At 46.6% G+C, this 19186-nt stretch overlaps 1 protein-coding gene across 1 annotated transcript in view; it reads left to right on the forward strand.

Annotated features, from left to right (window-relative positions):
- WDFY4 (WDFY family member 4) overlaps positions 1 to 19186 on the forward strand; it is a 276540-nt gene that overhangs the window by 92885 nt on the left and 164469 nt on the right. Inside the window, exons 24-31 of the mRNA XM_004432449.3 lie at positions 3345 to 3418; positions 5722 to 5883; positions 6479 to 6570; positions 8347 to 8446; positions 10463 to 10668; positions 11457 to 11626; positions 13759 to 13884; positions 18976 to 19140. Of these exons, the coding sequence (XP_004432506.2) occupies positions 3345 to 3418; positions 5722 to 5883; positions 6479 to 6570; positions 8347 to 8446; positions 10463 to 10668; positions 11457 to 11626; positions 13759 to 13884; positions 18976 to 19140 (1095 nt within the window). The remainder of the gene's footprint in view (positions 1 to 3344; positions 3419 to 5721; positions 5884 to 6478; positions 6571 to 8346; positions 8447 to 10462; positions 10669 to 11456; positions 11627 to 13758; positions 13885 to 18975; positions 19141 to 19186) is intronic.

The following is a 19186-nucleotide window of genomic DNA, read 5'->3' on the forward strand; positions in this document are numbered from 1 at the left end:
CTGCTGCCTGCTCCTGGAATGACCATGGGCACCACCCGACCCCTGCCCTGCCTAGACTACCCCCTCAGGCAAGCTGGAGCTTTTAAAGCTAGGGTTAAGAAAACAAGCAACCAATATAATCCAGAAGCCAAGAAAACAAAGTAAAACAAAATGAAATAAAATAAAACATAAAGATTAGGAGGAGAGAATTCCAAAAAGAAGAGTTTCCCAAATGTCTGCCTACATCAAGTAAAGTATCGGCAGGGATGTAGGCCTTGTATTTGGAGGTCACTTGGAGGTCACTGACAGGCCTAGTGAAAAGTAAATGGCGGGGTCAGAAGTGAGGTGAAGAGGGAAGAGGAGGCTGTGTCGGGGGAAGAGAGAAAATCTCCCTCTGCCCTTTCCCTTAAGGTTCTTCTGGCTGGCCAAATAATCAACAAGACAGGTTAGCAGGAGAAAATAATACCAAGTTTAATAACATGTATACATGGGAGAAAGCAGGGACACTGCGTTTCTCAACACAATAGCAGAAATTCTCGTCTTAAATATCATTTTCAGTCAATGACAAAGGAGGATTTTGGGGGTGGGGGGACTCAGTTACAGGAGATTACCACTAAAGCACAGTAAACAAGAGTAAGGTTTATTATGTAGCTCAAGGCCTCAGCTTCCACATTGATAAGTCACTAGAAATGAGCTCATCCCCCTCTCTTCTCCAAACAGAGAGGGAGATACCTTTACAAATGTAGATTTCCCTTATAAATGTAAATGATTATCTGGCAACTCTTCGCAGGGTCATCCAGAGAATGTGGCCAGAGAGACAGAACTTCTGATAAGAGGGGCTTGTTGGTGCCTTTCCTATTGTAACATTTACCCTACGTTATCTTTACAGCCATCATGATAGATCTGTTCCAGGAAGGAGCCACTATGTCAAATTCTTTAGGCAGTTAGTGGGGGAGGTCAAATGTCCCTAGAAAAAACAACCAAGGTAAAGAGATAGATTTCAGGGTGGCCAAATCCCGATCTCCCACAGCTGGAAGTAGACAGTGGGCTTTTGAAGAAGAAAACAAGAGAGAAGAAAACAGAGGGGTGGGAGCGTCAGGACTTAAGATGGGAGATGAGTCTGATTGCAGGTTGATGGGGAGAAAGCAGTGAAAAATGGTGGTTAAAATACAGGTGGGAGAATCAACTCTTGACGGGACAAGTCCTTGAAGGAGAGGGAGGGTTTGGAGACAAGAGTTACAGGAGAAGGGGTGGGATTCATGACGGCTGGTGTGAAGCAGGGGAGGGGCCGGAGGATGAGAAGCAGGGGAGGGGCAGGAAGTTGGGAAGGAGGGGTGGAGACAGGACATTGAGGGCATTCAAGTCTTAGGCTTTTGGTTTCTTGAAGAAGGGACAGGCTAGCTCATTCTGAAAGTGAGGTGGTCCCAGGGTTGGGGAGAGGGCAGAATTTGACACGTTATCGATTTGATGTTCAAACTAATCTAATCCAGATGTCTTAAAACAGTGCTTAGTACAGGGGTTATGTGACACAGGATAACAACCAAAACATGCAATTATCCATGTTTCCCCAAATTCAGATATTTGGTATTCCGGAAAGTAATTTCTAAAAGAGCTAGGCCGCCTCAAATGTGCTGTGGCGACTTCTCATTATTCTAATGCTCTGGAAAGGAGATGGGGGTATGCTTTTATGGGAGGGTAAGGGGCATAGTAGCATACTGGATTGGGAGGCTTGTGTCTTACTTTCTCAGTTCTCCAAGTTCCCAGCACGGAGCCTGGCATATCTTTTGTTCAATGACTCCCTTCATGAGGGAATATTCCAAATGTGCAGGGCTCTTGGGGTCCTACAGACACATATGTTGGGTGCCAGGCCTGGCTGCCCCTACCCTCACTGGAGCCACATCAGCCCCTACCAGCTCTCCCAAATGGCAGCTACCTCTGCCCTACCTCTGTGTGTACCGGGCAGTGGTTGTGTTTGCAGGCACTGGAAATCTGTCAGTCTATTTATGGCTTGAGAGCAATCCACGTATTTTACCTAGGTTTACTTGGCATTCACTGAAAAATTTAACAGGTCCTTATTAAGTGCCCACTATGTGGCATGCATGGTGGTAGGCCCTGGGGATTGGAGAGGGGTGATCTCTGCCTTCACAGGCCTCCTGATAAACTTGTGTCCACTGGGGCTCTTTGGCTTTCCCTCTTAAGTAAGAGGCTGGAGCCATGGCTACCTGCTTGGTTCAAGTGAGGTTGATTCTTGACCCTGTGGGTGACTGTCTGCAAGATGTCTGTGGAGGAACACAGTGTGGAGGCAAGAGAGTGGGCTCCTTGGTCAGACAGACCAGGCTTTGAAGCCAGGCTGCCAATTAAAAACCGTGGGGCACGAGGCAAGTTACTCAGTCTCTCTGAGCCTCGCACTTCTTATCTACAGAATGCAGATAATATTATTTTAGGACTTCGATGACCCTTCTTGCCTCCATCAAATAGTATCGTTTGTCAGTGTGAACTCTTTTTGCTGCTAAATGAAAGCCCTCCTGTAATCCCACATCTGAACATTCTAGATTCTGGGCCTTAGGAAATGTCAGTATTCAGAGATGAGAAATATTGGAGCTCTCTGAAGGGAAGTAGAAACAAGGCATAAAGGAATGCCATCAACTTTGCCCCAGAAGGATGCTTAGCAGCGGCCTTTTGTTTCCTAGGAATGACAACAACCTGAGTGATAAACTTCCCTCTGGGAATCTCAGTGCATTTCACCTCTGTGTGTCACTCACAGTCCTGTTGCGCAGGATAGGGGAATGCGGATTTTGCCGCAGGTTTTTAAGGAAGAGAGAACTGAAGAAAGTGTTGCATGCACAAGTTGGTGCGTAGTCCATATAGCATAAAACATGAGAGGCGAGCCCCAGCTTCTAATCCCAGTCCTACCACTTGCTGGTGGTAAGTGCAACCTGTCACTCAACTAGTCTGTCTCAGCCTCTATTTTCTCATCTCTAAAGTGGGAACACTGGTATTTGCCTTATAGGATCCAGTGAGGATGAGATGCGTTTGACGTGTGAACACATGGGCTGTGGGGCCCAGGGCCACGCAGACGTAGGAGATGGTTCATACTCCAACCAGTCCTTGCTTGGAATCTAGAGCCCCAGTGAAGCACCAGGCTGCAGAAGAGATGGGAAAGAGAGGAACAGTGTTTGAGCTTTTACCCGGGAGGGATCCTGTATGTTCTAGGTGGCGGGAGAGCTGGTCGATTCCAGAGCTAGTAAATTGTGTCGGTGATTCTAAGCCAAAGGAGACCACGTCCAGCATCCTATCTGCTCACACTGCCTGGAAACGCTTCTTCGCACACGTCTTGGTTTCACTGTGCGTCTGTTGTCTTCCAGCTCTGGATGAACACTGCAGACAACCTGGAGCTTTCCCTCTTTTCCCATCTTATGGAAATCCTTCGATCACCAAGGTAGGCTGGGCCCTGGCAGCCTGGGGGTTAGAAACAAAGGCTTCATGCCAAGAACAGGGACTGAGAAGGCAGGACAGCCAGTGGCTTAGCAATCACGGCCTTTTCCTACTCCCAGATCACTGGGTCCCCAGGTGCTGGCAAGTCTGTCTCTGTTCATTTGGGTAGCTATAACAAAATATCATAGACTGGGTTGCTTACAAACAACAGAAATTTATTTCTCGCAGTTCTGGAGGCTGGAAGTCTAAGATCAAGGCTCTGACAGATGCGGTATCTGGTGAGAGCCCTCTTCCTGCTTTGCAGACTGCTGTCTTCTCACTATAACCTCACATGGTGGAATGGGTGAGGGGGCTCCCTGGGGTCTCTTTTGTAAGGACACTAATCTCCTTCTTGAGGGCTCCACCCTCATGACCTAAGCGTCTCCCAAAGGCCCCACCTCCAAATACCAGCGCATTCAGGGTTATGTTTCAACATATGAATTATGGGCGGACACAGTCCGTAGCAACGTCCTTCCCAGTGGCTCACATATGTGGGGCAGGTCTGTCCTCTGCTGGTTTTGGGTCTTGAGAGGAGCCTCTCTAGCCCTGGCAACTAGCACCTTCTCAGGGGCTCAGTAAGATGGCCAGCAAGGGAAAACGCTCTCTGTCCCATTTGCCTCCTGACCCACTCTCCCTCTAAGTGCCTTCTCCAAGTCACTTTTTTTAATTAATCACGGCTCTTTTGGTTGCAAGTGGCAGAAATACAACTCGAATCAACTTAAGGAAGGAAGAAAGGGAGGAAACAAGGAGGAGAGGAGAAAGGGAGAAAGGAAGGCGGAGAAGGAGGGAATCTATTGGCTCGTACAACTGAACGGGGCAGATCTTCACACGTGGCTGGTGGCACTCACGCTACCTTATCTGCGATCTGTCACACAGCCTGTCTAGGTTTTCTTTGTGCTGCTTCATCTTGGCAGGCCTTCTTTGATAGCTGCTGAGAGCATCTCCTCCACTCAGCATGGTCAGCAGAGAGAGAGGGCTTCTTCTCACTCGATAGGCCTAGCAATAGGATGGAGTCTCACAGGGCCATCTTGGGTCACATGGCCAGGCCTGGAGCATTACTTCACCTCTGGAGTGGGTGGAAGAGAGTTAGAAAGAGGTAGATCCCAAAGGAAACCAGGGGCTGTGATCAGAATAAGCGAGAAGGTAGGCAAGGAAGCCAATATATCAACCCACCTGCCTCCTCATCTCTTGGGATATTCACACCCATGCCCACCTGCCTCCTCTTGGGTCGGCTTTTCTAGCCATCATTAGCACCTTCAGTGTTTTGACTGTATTTGCAAACATCTTTTCATTCAGCCACTCATTACTGAGTATCTATTACAAACCCATTCCATTTCACACCCAGTTCTTAGTGCTGGAAGTTCAGAGAACAAGACAGTCCTGTGGAGAAGGAATACAGAGAAACGGGCCGCTCAGTGCTGTGATAAGAAAGAGCACAAAAGACGAGGGAGATTATAGGTGGATGAGCTGCATCCTCCCTGCTGAGCCGACGGATGCAAATCACGCACAGAACTGGGCTGGTTCTGCCTTTTGTGTATCAGGGATGGAGGGGCGGCAGAATTTAACATTAGTCCCGAAAAGACAGTTCAGGAAGGAGCAATCCACCCAAATTCACCCTCCTTCACCAGTTTTTTTTTCTTTCCCACTTTCTACTTTCTTTCTGTACCTGTTGTTTTCTGTGAGATGGACATTTACCCTGGGAGCTGTTTTCTTTGGGGGAGTAGAATTTACTGGAAATTGGATTTGTGATTTTCCTAAGGAGGGGGATGTGGATGCTTGAATTCTGTCTCGCTCCCCTTTGACTCTCAGCGGCGTGTGCATCCACTTTGTGGTTTGGGGCTGGCAGGAAGAGCGCACACCCAGACAGGCTCACGAAGGGCCCGCGTCTCTGGCTGTTGGGAAGTGCTCCGCGGTCACGCAAGAGTCTGCTGTCTTTGTTCTGAGTTTTCTGAGACCAGCATTAGTTTTCCCTAAGGCTTGGAATTTAAAAGTCAATAATTGGGGGTTGTCTTTGAAGGCAGCTTCCGGGGGTTGGGGGTGGGGTGGGAGGATGGTGGAAGGGTACAGGAGGCTTGTCCCCGAAGGACTCTGGCACTTGGCAGACACATATTCAATGGGTGTCTGACAGCCTTTTGACAAGTTGCCAAGAGAGCATTGGAGTCAGAGGGCCACAGAGTAAGCCCAGCCTGGGAAATCTTTTTAGCAGAAACATAGCAAATTTGGTTCATTCCAGTAAAAGCTTTTACTGCCCTTCTCCTGGGCTCACAGGGAAGGAGCCCGGAATGCTGAAGTTGCTCACCAGGCAAGGCTTATACCCAAGCTCGTCTTCCTCTTCAATGAGCCGGGCCTCACCCCCTCCAAGATCCCCACCATCATTGCCATCCTGGGCTGTCAGCTGAGGGGCCACTTCAGCATCCAAGACTTGCTCAGGTACTGTGACAAGCTTCCCAGTGGGAAGGGCAGAGCCTTGGGACCATTTTATGAGGAAGTATAGGCCCTAGCTCTCTCCTGACCACACTCAACCCAGCATCACTACCCTTCAATGCTGTGGCAGGTTCTATTTCCTTGGAACCTTCTAGGGGTTTCTGTTCAGGGCTGAGAGTTCAGGAAAGGAGTGGGTCTGCTAGACCCCCAGCAGGGCTGTGTGTTCACTGCTCCCTGGTGCTCGGACATACTTACTATGCCAAGAATTCAAGAATTTTCACGAGCACAGCCAACCTCACCAGCTGATGACCCAACATGACTGCCTTCTGTAGACAATCTGACGGACAGTTCCAGCTGGAATGACAGTTAGCCTTTTCCGTCCTCATCACTATCTGTTCTATTGATCTGGCAGAGCTCTAATGAATCCTGACAGATTTTAGAAGTCTCTGGAAATATTGCATTAATCACAGAATAATGTGCTTCCCCTCAAATCCCCCCTTGAAGCTGCATTTGGGTGGGTCTGTGTAGAAAGCCTTCCTGTGTGTTCGTCAGACACAGGTTGAGCCCACGGCTGAGTGTATCCTTCTTTCTCTGCATTAAGAATTGGGCTGTTTGTTGTGTACACCCTCAAGCCTTCATCGGTGAATGAGAGGCAGATCTGCGCGGATGGAGCCCTGGACCCCTCTATGCCTGGTGAGAGACCTTTCCCAGACTCTAGTCTGAAGGCAGCAGGATGGCCCTCAGGGCGCCCCTGAGAGGCACACTTTGTGGGGCCATTTTGCAGAGGGAAGGGCTGAGGCACAGGAAGGAGAAGGCACCCACCAGTGAGTAGTTGTTCCCAAGTAGTAGTTTGTGACGTCATAGTTTTATGATTAGGGTTACAAATCAAGTCAAATTGTATATTCTTCCTACACAAACTAGAATGAATTCAAAGGAGGGCCTCCAGGAGAAAACTCAGTTTCCTATAGCCCAGCAGGTAGGATCCTTCATGCTCCAGCCCCTGCCTACCTCCCTGGTTGATTCTCCCCAACCCTTGCTCCCCCCAGCAGCCCCAACTTCAACACTCGGAAGCAGTTGCAGGTCCTAATGTGTTGTGGTCTGCCCTCCGTCCATGCTTTGCACATGCTGTTCCCTCTGCAGGAATGCCTCTCCTGCCCCACCCCACTCCCTACCTCACCCCACTAGACTAGCCATTCCCAGTCCCACCAAGCCACGCTGAGTCCCCTCCTCTGTGCGTCTCACCCCCTTGGGCTTACTCTGATGCATGGGTTCGTCATTTGTTTCTTTGAGTCTGTCTCCCCAGCCAGGTGCAGAACAGCAGCTGCATTCTGTTTCGCATTCCCTCTGCTGGGGCAGGTGTGAGCAGAACAGTTACTGACCGCTTTGTCCTGGGCCCTCCAAATCTGCACTACGCAAGATGGGCTCCTCTAGTTACATATGGCCATTTACATTTAAATTCTAGTTAAGTAAAATTTTAAATGCAATTTAAAATTCAATTCCTCAGTCACATTCCAAGTGCTCAATAACCACATGAGGCTAGTGGTTACTGCATTGGACAGGGCAGATACAACATTCTTATCATCACAGACGGTTCTCTTGGACAGCATTACTCAATGCAGATAAATTACACCAAGACTGAGAAGTGGGAATTACTATTCCCATTTTGCAAATGAGGAAACCGAGGCTCGAAGAGATTAGGACCTTAATAAGAGACGGGCAATCTGACGCTACTTCTCCAAGCTGCCTCGTCGGTCAGTCCTATTTCTGCAGCATGGTGTGTGTGCCCTGAATTGGTTGTAAAATAACTGGCCAACCAAGGGAATGAATGAATGGATGATGAGCCAATGTGAGTTATTTAGTCAACCCTCCTTCTTATATGGACTCCATTCTGAAACTTTTATCTAACTGAACATCTTCTGTTAAGACAGTGTTAACATGTCCTTCAGCGCTGTCATAACCCTTTAGAAGTAGTTTCTTCTTCCACTGGACCTATGTACCTCTTGCTACAATTCAAGATCTGTTTTTAGTGCAACATAGACACTCCAAAGGCCTAGCCTGGGAGCAAACTGAGAGCAGAATCGAGATTGAGGACCACCGCCTTCACTATTGTGCTCCTAGTGCCTCCCAATGCATAATACCCACGTGGTAGGTGCTCAAGAAATGTTGCAGCTTATGATAATTAAAAAAAATTCTTCTATTGGAAAGTAAATTTGACTTTATCGTCTTTAGGATTTTTTGGGGGGAAGGGGAACATTGAAAACATCTCTAGTTAAAGAAAACTTTAGGAACATTTCCTGAAATTCTTTTCAAGCACTGCATTGAAGTCTAGAATTGAATGCCAAAATTTTGAATCCCATCCCTACCCCAGTTCCTGGGTGAACTAAGCATTTGGTGAATGCGATTGCTTACTGCAGAAAATATTATGTCTCTTTACATCCGTTTTCTCTCAAATCTGAATTTTCTTTGTAGCTGGAAGCCAAACATCTGGAAAGACAATCTGGCTCAGAAACCAGTTGCTGGAGATGCTGCTCAGTGTAATATCTTCCTCCCAACTTCATCTGTCCTCTGAGTGAGTAGATCCAGGAAGAGCGATTTGGCAGAGGTTGCCTCATCCAGGGTGCGGTATTACAACCTTTTCTTAATGAAAAGTTTAGCATCTCTGAGTCAATGTTCTGCAGTGTGTTTCCTGCACTAGTCAGAAAGAAAATTATATTCTCTCCACGCAATAAAACAGACCTTGCCCTAAGATATTCTGATGCAAATGTTTAATGGCCATGAGTAACTCAAAACAGATTTGGTATAATTACAATAAACTCCTTTTGTCACCATTGCTATAGTGTAATTGTTATTGTTCTGGCAGTCGCGACAATTACTGATTTTGATGTCCTATGCTTGGCAGACAATAGAATGGAGAAATGGTTAGCCTAAATAACGTCTATCAAGGAACAGGCTTGCCAAATTCTTCTGCTATTTACTGTTAGTTATTTAGTTATTTTTCCAAGTTGGAAAAAGAAGTATCTGCCTTCAATTAACTTTCAAAACAATGTGGAATCATAAAATTTCATTAGCTCTCTCCCACTGCCTGCTTGCTTCACCTCCAACCCTGGAGTCATTCATTCATTCAACTTTTTGTTGAGCACCTACTGTGTGCCAGACACTGTTTCTCACTCTGGGGATGTGGTGCTGAGCAGGCGGTCCAGATCCTTGCTCTTGCTGAGTTGACATTTAGTGTGTATGTGTGTTTGGGGGAGGGAGGAATCGGGGTGGGGAGTTACCCTTCAGTAAAACAGCCTTGCAAATAGTGTTTAAAAATTTACCAACCTACAAGTCTTTACATTCCTAGAATCAAAGCATGATAGAACTGGAAGATGCCTTGGAGATGAGCTAGTGTAACCCTTCCTTTTCCGTCTTTTTGGAATGGGATGCAGTGTGGTGCTTAAGCACCTGGGCTCTGATGTCTAGACCTCCTGGATTCAAATTCCAGCTCTGCTTCCAGGGACCTTGGGGATGTTACTTAAGCTCTCTATAGCTCTCTTCTACTCATCTATACGAGGATAAAAATAGCACCTGCCATAGATGGAAATTAATTAATGGATAGCCCTGAGCATGGTGCCTGGGACACTGTAAATACTCCATAAGCTAAATGCTATCATCGTCATCATCATCACCATCCCATCACCATCAGCATCACCACTAACACCAGCATCATCATCGTGATCAACCTCATTACCATCATCATCACCATCAACATCATCATCAAGGAAAATGCCAAGATTACATCAAGAGCTCTGCCAAAGTCATCCAGTTAGTAAACATCAAGGCAGGGCTGGAAGAGAGGACAATCTCTTGACTCCTAGGCCAGTGCTCATTTCACTGAACACCAGCCACACCCTCACCCGAGTTAGTCTGGCCTCTGGTGCTGAGAACACTGCCCGGCACAGATGGATCCTTCCCTGGATCCCAGGAGGCTGGGTCCTTTGCTGAGCCATTGCCTCTGAGGATTGGCTGCCCACCTCCCTGCCCTCCAGTTCCCTCTAGTGAGTCTGTATTCTCCAGACTCATCATTTTAAAATTCATTTTTGAAAGTGACAATTAACCATATATTTTTTTTTGCCTAAACTGATAAAGATGCATAAATACTGGACTATTCCATTTAGAATAGTTTTGACAAATGTATTTAAGAAGGGAGGTAAATAACTGTTATGTGTTTATATGACTAGATTGATGTAGTTAGATGGGCGGCTAGACAGACACTGTGTCAGTATGATTATTAGGGGAGCATGACGATCCAGGGGCCTGCACACTTCACGTCTATTGACACATAGTTTCCAATTGCTTTGAAAAGCTTTGGCCAGCTTGATCCCCAGCTGTTCTAGACAAATTCATAGATTTTTGCAGCAATTTTGCCGGCATTTGATTTTGTCATTCTTTTAAAACGTAATATGTACTTCACTGAGAGATATCCAGATGTTGACCTTAACTCATCTTTCCTAGGTAACGAGTGAGGCTGACATTATTCATATTTTCTGGACATGCCATTTGCTCATGGACTGAGAGATAATGTGTTGCATGTGTTGACCCTCAGGACAAAGGAAGACATGTTTCTAAGCTTGGGCCCGGACTGGTTCCTGCTCCTGGTGCAGGGCCACCTGCACCCCAGCACCACCGTGCTGGCACTGAAGCTGCTGCTGCACTTCTTGTCAAGTTCCTCCCTCCGTGGGCAATTTAGAGATGGCCTGTCTGTGGGATCCTGGGTGGAGCGCAGCTCCGAGGGCGTGGACATTATGATGGGTGAGTGTGCAGCCATCTCCAGAAGGAAGTGCCCCCCTGCATCACGGGCGATGAGTGAGGGCCCACCAGGCTCCTCCCCACCTGGGACCTTCACAGCACCTTGCAGTAGGATCACCTTGACCCCTGACCCTGGATCAGCCCCATCCACCCCGACTTCCTTCTCAGGATCCCCTATGGCCTCACTGCTCTGCAGACACTGAGGGCTTCTTTCCATTCCTCAAGAATATTTTCCTCAGCTCTAGTCCTTTTCCTGGATGTTGCCCCTAACCCACAACACCAGCACACCTCTCCTGGCTGATGTGGATTCACCCTTCAGGTCTCAGGTCAAATGCCACCTCCTCCAGGAGAGGAGGGTCCTACCTGAATTGGGGCACCTCTGATGTACACTCTTTGTCTCTGTTATTTTCCTTTATAGTGCTTATCACAATTCGCAAGCATATATTTGATATTCACTTGCTTAGTGTGACTCCCACGGCATTGCGAGTACTTCCTGAGGGCCTAGGGTTCTGAATATTTTCTTGAAACACTATGTCCTTGTTGCCTTGTTTCCCCTAAGGTGATAGACAGCAAATCAGTATCTGTTTTTGAATGAATGAGCATGTCAGGGATAGGAATTCTCCTTGAGCACTTTCTTATGCTCACGTGTGTATGACATATATTTCGATCTGGCATTTCTATGGGATGGGTGGATGGCAGGGAATTCCCTTGTGTGCTCAATCCCCACCTTGACCAGCAGTAATAGCAGTTGTCCTCAATCGAATTTTGTGCCTCCTCCACCTGATCAATAGATAACCTGAAGAGCCACCCTGCCCTGCCTGAGCAGAGCCGCTGCCTGCTTCCTGGGTTCCGTGTCTTGAATGACTTCCTGGCCCACCATGTGCATATCCCAGAAGTCTACCTCATCGTGTCCACCTTCTTCCTACAGACGCCACTTACGGAGCTGGTGGATGGGCCCAAGGTAGGCACAGGGGGCGCCCCCAGGATGGAGTGACACACTTGGTTTTCTGATTCCATATGACTCAGGCGGTTCCCTAAGACCCTCCACCCTCCCCTCCCTCCACTTCTTCCAACTTGTATTGTGTCCTGGCCCAATTCCTCCCCTAGCAGTCCCACAGCCCTTGGCTAGCTCTGCAAATACCCTTGACTTCCTCGGCCTCTGCATCCCATCGTCCCTCCGAGCAGGTCTCTGTTTTCATCAGTCCCACTTTTAAACCTTTCTCTTTCTGGGCACAGCTAGAGAAACCACATGATGGTGGGGGTGGTGTGAAGAGGCAAATTGCGGCCACCACAGACTTAGAGCCTCGGTTTATGCCTTCAGCAAAAGCATGTCCCTTTACCTTAGTAATGCCCTGCTGTTCCCTACCTTCTGATATAAACCTTACTTGCTCTTGAGTCTTCTGGCCCACAGCTGCCCTGTGCTCAGATGACTCACCTCACACTGGGACTGGAGGCTGCCCATGAGGGGACATTGGTGCTGTACCTTGCCTTCCACCACCTGTTTGTGCCATGACCCCCTTCATCTCCTTCTCTCGTTGTCACTGGCAAAGGGGAGATTCTCAAGGCTGATCTGGATTCCTTCCACTCCTTTCCTGAGTGACCTCACCCCCTCGTACCCCTCCTTTCTTTTGTATTTTCAGCATCTTCTTTTCTATTGACTCTTTCCACATAGACCACTGTATGTTCAATTATGTCCTGCCTAAAACCAGAAGCTACACCCTTGACTCACACTCTTGACCAGCTGCTCTCCTGGTTATCACTCTTCTGTCCTTCCTTGGCCAAATTTCTCCAAAGAAGAGTCTACACACACTGTATATACCTTCTCACCACCCACTCACTCACTCACTCACTCGCATCAAATCTAAGTCTCTGTTGGCTCCCGTTGTTGCGGGATCAGGTTCAGACTCCACCACTGGCATCAAGACCCTTCATGATCTGGCTCCTGACTTGTTTCTCCCATGCAGCTTCCTCACTCATCTGCTCTTCGTGCTGCGACCCCCCTGAGTCCATTCCTCAGGAAGACCAGCTGCTTTGTGCTTGTGCCTTTAATGAGCTCTTTCTCCCACTGTCACCTGCCTGGTGAGGTGTCCTCCCCAGCACTCAGCTCAGATATCACCTCCTGCTTAGATCCCCTAGACAGAGGGACCCGTTCCCTCCCTTGTGCCTCAGCTCACCTTCGCCTTCTATGGCGCTGACACCTTCACGTGTTTGCGTCTCTCCTAAGACACTGAGCACCTCAAGAGCAGACCCCGCCTCTTCCTCACCTTCCCGGGCACCTGACAAATAGCAGACTCAAATTGTTTCTTGGTCTTGAGTTGAGTTAAACTGAATTGAGATTGGGGGGAAGCATAGCTTTGCAAACAGAAGGCTAAAAAACTCACCTCTTTTGCACATCTTTATATTTGACCTATCTAAATCTTGATATCTGCTAATGGTATTATAGATCACACTTTGAAATAAAGTTCTTAATATGCTGTGCTATGTTCATCAACACCCTGTATTTTTATTTCTCCAAGAATGTATTGCAGGAAACAAATATCTGCTGAGTGTCAGGACCCGTGATAGATGTTTTACATATTTTATTTCACCTGATATTTCTGACAGTCCCATAGGTTAGATAAGGTACTTTTCATTTTGCAGAGAAGGAAACTGAACTACCAAGAGGCTAAATAGCCTGCGTAAGCCCAGCTTTTAAAGAGGCAAAGTCAGATCATCCTGCTTGTCAACCCCATGCTCTCTCCACTACACTCTGCACTTTCCCCAAAGCCTTTGAATTCATCATTTGTCATCTACAGTCTCATTTATAAAAATCCATTACAGTTGAGTGAGACGTTGAGTACTTGTGATGTCAGACCAAGAGAAGTAAACCCGTGGCAAGACGCCAGTGGGTCTCCAGCACCTTCCTGGACGTGTGAATTTCCCTTATGCACCGTCCAGTGGCCTGAAATTCTCCACGTGGGCTGGCCACCTAGGCTGCCGCTGTGCTGTTTGCCTTGACCACCGGGGCCCCTGGGAAACGCAGTGTCCTGGCTGGAAGGCCGGTCCCCTTGGTGTGTCGCTGCGGTCTCTTTACAGCCCCTGATCCCCTTTCAGGACAGCCTGGATACCATGCTTCAGTGGCTCCTGCAGAGGCACCGCAGGGAAGAAGTCCTCCGGGCTGGGCTGTGCACTGAAGGTGCCCTACTGCTCCTGGAAATGCTGAAAGCCACCATGAGCCAGGTGAGACACAGCCCCCACATGCTGTGAGGAGGTTCTGATGGGAAGATGAGTTTGGAAGGGTCACCTTGACTCTTCCCAGCGCCTTCCCAGGAATACCAGTAATTAGTAAGTGTTACTCAGAATGCTTGCTAGAAGAGGTGAAGTGGGTTCCTAGCGACAGCTTAGGTGCACAGTGGGAAACCCAGCCTAAATGTCCCCAACGAGTTTCATGCACTCTTGCCAGAAGACATCTATTTTCCATTTGTTTAAACATTTGGCTTTCTTCACTGGGAGATTTAATGCCTTCAGTCAAAGGAAACACTTCTGAGCAACTGCTTTAGGTCAGGAGCTTCAGGAACCAAAGGAGGGGGAAGAAGAGGCCTCTCCTCTCAAGGGCCTCACCTTTGCCAGGATAAGTGGGCCTCGCACATGAGAAACCTGTGAGGTAGAGAGCTGTCTTAGAGAAGACAGTTGTTCACCAACTGCAGACATGACATGAGAGCCTTTGATTCAGGCCTTTAAGGTCCACCAGAGGTGCGGGAAAGGTTATTTCAGACATGGAGGCAAGTGTTGGGGGCGAAGGCCAAGTGGCCTGTGAACAGGAATAGTTGTGAGCCAGATCAACAAGAACTTGCATGAGAGGCTGAAAAATTCTGACTTCATTCTGTAGACCCCCGGGGCAACTGGAGGCTTGACTGTGTGTGGGGGAACTTTATTGCTTTTGTAAAATGATACACGATTGCCTGTAAAATTTAAACCAAAGAAAAAGGTAGAAAATAAAAGTCACCTGAAATACACCCACCCAGAGATAACCACAGTGAACTTTAGTGGAATATCCTTCTGACACTTCTCTAAGGTTGTACCACACCCTTACAGAGGATTAGACTACGTAAATTCCTGTTGCCTTTTTTCTTCAACACGCTGTGGACATATTTCTATATCAATAAATATACATGGGAAACATCGATATTTGTAAATGGAAATTTACGTTGTTTCTTGGAGTGTTCGTTGTTTTAAACAGTCTGTAATGCACTTTCATGAGTACATAGACCTCTCTTCTCTCTAGTTCTATGTCCTCCTTGGTGTAAAGTCTGGGATGAGGGAGAGTGGGTCAAAGTGTACTTCATGCATTTTCTTAGGATGCATTTCTCAGGCAGGTTGCATTAGACATTATGCATTCCTCCATCTAACGCACATCCCGCCATCTTGTGCTCAGGGCAGTCCCCACAGCCTCAACAACATGGCCAAACTGATGATGGTTCCATAGTGAGTCCTTCTGCATTTATTACTGCTGAGGCGGATACCATTTTTGTATGCTTATTAACCATTTCTATTTATTTTACTGTGAATGGCCTGTTTATATCTTTTGCCAACTTTGTGTGTGTGTGTGATTATGCTAAGAAAGTACAGATTACACTTGTTGCTCATTTTTAAAGCAGGAATGTATTTAATTTTCATTAAATACTCTTTTAGTATATAATGAGATGATCGTATGCCTTTATACTTTTTTCTTCTAACTAGTTACCAATTGAATCACATCAATAAGTTTCCTTGCGTGCTTGCGAAGATCTCAGTCACTCTGTTCTTATTCTTTTCTCATACTTCCTTATTCTGTTTGTAATATTTTATTTATGATTTTGCCTGCATATTTATGAATGATATTAGGCTGTAGTTTTCTTTTTGTTATATATTTGTCAGGTTTTGATATCAGTATTATGCTAGCTTTATTAAAAAAAGACCGCTCTCCTTTCTTTATATTCAAGAAGATGTTACATCTGTAGTTCTTATGTTGTTTAAATTGTTCCTATGAATCTTGTTAGGCCTGAATTTTTTCCATTATTGCCTATTTAGGCTTTCAAATGTCTCTCTGACCTAGTTTAGGTAATTAATATTTTAAAAAATCTTCCCATTTAGTTTGCACAAATGGTCTCTTTTAATTCACTTAATTTTCGGTGTGATTATTTCCCTCCTCTTGTTCTTAATTTGTAGGCTCATCTCTCTCTTTACCCCATCCCTCCCACTACTTAAGGAGCTGAAGACTTGTGGATGTATCTAAAGAACCAACTTGGGGTATATTGATCATTCTCCTGATATTTTTTTTCTGGCTATTTCTAAGATTTTGATATTTGGCATCTTCATTTTTTGTTGTTTCTAGAGTTTCTGTGATTGCAGTTTTAAAGACCTTTTTGGCTTGTATTTTTCAATGTCCATGTGGTTGAATCTTTTGTTTTTTCGTTGTTGTTATCCATTTCCAGTTTTGTTTTGTCCAGTCAGAACATGTGATCTATAAACTTTCCATCTTTGGGAAACTTATTCATGATCTTGCGGTAGGCCTCTTGTGCAATTAATTTTGTGGTGCCTGAAAAAAATGCCTATTTTCTGTTGCCGTATAAGGATTTTGTTACCTTTCTAATCAATTAATGTTAGTTTAAAAAAGCAAGCAGAAGGAATAACAGGAAAGCATTTAAAATAAAGAAAATGTATAGTTTGCTGAGAGAAGTAAAAAAATAAGACCGAACATTTACATTATAATATTAAACATAAAATGGTTAACTGGTATGTTACAGATGTGACTCTTAGACTGGGTCAAAAACAAGCCCCAATCTTCTGGGATCTAACACAAGAAAAGACATTGTTTTGGTTCAATGAAAATATCTGTCATGAAAGCATCATTTACCAAATACAATAGACCAGCATCAACATATAAAAGACAAAAACTAGAATTATAAGAGAAAAAGACCGGAAACTTAGTTGTGGTGAATAATTCTAAAACGTCTTTCTCAGTTTTTATTTTATTTATTTTATTTTTTGCTTGGAACTGTACTTTGTCTGATACTATTCCCTTGCCCAGCGGTCACCATAGATTAGTTTGCCTGTTCTCGATCTTGGTTTAAATGGAATCACAGAGTCTGTACTCTTTTGCGTCTGGCTTCTTACACTTATCATTATGTTTGTGGGATTTATTCACCTTGTTGTATATGTCAGTAGTTCATTCTTTTTAATTGTTGAGTAGTATTTTATTGTGATAATTGATCACTATTTGTTTATCCATTCCGGGTTGTTTCTGTTTGGAAATATTATGAATAAAGCTGCTATGTACATACCTTTTGTGGACACACAGACTCCTTTCTGTTGGAAATATACCCAGGAGTGAATTTGTGGGTCATAAGCTACACACGTGACTTGCTTTAGTAGACATCGCCAAATAGTTCGCCAAAGTGGAAATGCCAATTTTTACTCACCAACTCTTATTTTGGAAGGGTTCTAGTTGCTCCATGTCCTTGCCAATGTTTTGCATTGTCAATCTTTTAGATGTTAGCCATTCTGCTGTGTGCAACTATCCATTGGAATAGACAGCATTATCTTCCTGGTGCAAATGTGGAAACTGGAGGTTAACTCCCTCAGGCGAGGTCACAGAGCGAGGGCGTAGTGCAGGCCTGTGTGTTCAGCATTAGCGTTACATTGCAGGTCACTGCTATGCCTAAGAGCCTTCAGGGGGACCCTGTTGCTCAGTGCATCAAATCCAAATTCCTCTTCCAAAAGGTCCAAGTCCTCTCTATCTGACCTTTTCTCCTAGCTTCTTCTATATTCACCTCGTACTAGTCACTGTGAAAATAAGCCTGAAGCACTAAGATGTCTCGTTGAATCCTCACAGCAAGCTTATGAAACAGGTCATGTTACGATCCTTGTGTTACAGAGTTGGGACTGGAGGTGTAGGGGGATCAAAGCGACACCATCAGTAAGGGGCAGAGGCAGAGTTCCAACCGGGCAGCCTAACTCCCGAGAAAGCTCCCAGAACTCGCCCTCTGGTCCTCCCCTGTACATCTAATACAGTGCTGTAAGAACCTGGTAGAGAAGCCAGATGCAGATGACTGCAGAAGCGGTTTCTCTTGGGCTGCTTGCTCAGCCCATAACAAGCCTGCATGGGATCCTATGAGTGAGATTTTAAACTGCTCTCTGATTGTCCCATGCATACTGCCTTTCTTCCTACAGTTAAGTTTGACTTTTCTAGTACGAGTCTCAGTTCCAGGCACTACTTATCCACTTGGTAAACAGGATGTCCTAACTCATGCACATAGGGCCAGGACTCGAGGCAGGCTGGTGGGGAAATGAGGACGCCATGGATGGGAGGGGCTGGGGCTGAGTAACTAGCTGAAGGAAGACTTGACGTGCACCTATAACATCCGTAGGTCCATAGGAGCAGGCTGAGCATCACCCAGTCTAGTTGTTGGTGTGGCTGTGTAGGGAAGGACCCCTGATATTAAGGCTTGTCAACTTTCAAGTTCCAGGCTGTCCATTCAGGGCAGAGTAGAACCTTAGGCAGCAACTGGACACATCAGGGATAGAGCCAGTCTCCAGTTAGGGTAACTGGGCACGGCTGGCCCAGGGAGCTGGGCTTCAGCAGAGCACCAGTGTGCAGCCATGATGGAGGCTCAGCCACGAGGCTGAAGCCAGGTTATGGGGGCAAAGAGATACCTAGGTCCCCTCAAGGTACTGGGTATCAGCTCAGTGCAACATGATCCATTCCAGACCGCTGGCTGGTGGGAAGGGGCTCCACAAGCCCTGCCAGCCTCCGACAGGGTCTGTCCAGGTATCAGCCAGGGCAGCGGCCATAGCTGGGAGCATTAGCACCGGGCTGGGGAAGGCTGGGGTTGACGCTGATTGGTGAGTTCCTTGAGCACAGAGGCTGTGTCTAATCACTGAGAGACAGTGTGGGGAAGGCAGTCAGACTTTACAGCCAGATTGCCTGAGTTCAATTCCAGGCTCTGCCCCTTACCTGCTGGATGACCTTTGGCAAGCAACTTAACCTCTCTGTGCCTCTGTCTTCCCATCTGTAAAATAGGGCTAAACATAGAACCTGCCTCTAAGGGTTGTTGTGAGGTGAGAAGAAGAATACGTGTGATGCCCTTAGAGCAAATCCAGCACGTATTAAACCCTTCCCCAGCTGATGACCAGTGACCAGTGCTAATCTGTAGTCTTAGGTGTCTTGCAACAAGGTGCCTTGTTGAGAGTCTCAGAAAGGAGGTCTTCTCCCTAGATTTCAAATCCTATGGCTCCTTTGCAGCCCCAGTCATGCTCTCCTGCACCACCTCTCATGAAATGTGCCCTCAGCCTTTGACAGGTTCTGGAGACGATGCCTGGGAACGGACTTTCCCGGCCAGCGTGCTGCAGTTCCTTGGCCTCGTGCACAGCACCTACCCCCAGGACCCGGCCTGGCGGGCCCCTGAGTTCCTCCAGACTTTGGCTGCAGTCACCTTCCCACTGGGAACCCACAAGGTAAGTCATGCCACTCCCCTGCCCCTGTGAAAGCAAGGGTGAGCAT

The sequence above is a fragment of the Ceratotherium simum genome, chromosome 6 (genome assembly GCF_057802395.1).
Source record: "Ceratotherium simum simum isolate JZ-2026a chromosome 6, ASM5780239v1, whole genome shotgun sequence".
NCBI lineage: Eukaryota > Metazoa > Chordata > Mammalia > Perissodactyla > Rhinocerotidae > Ceratotherium > Ceratotherium simum.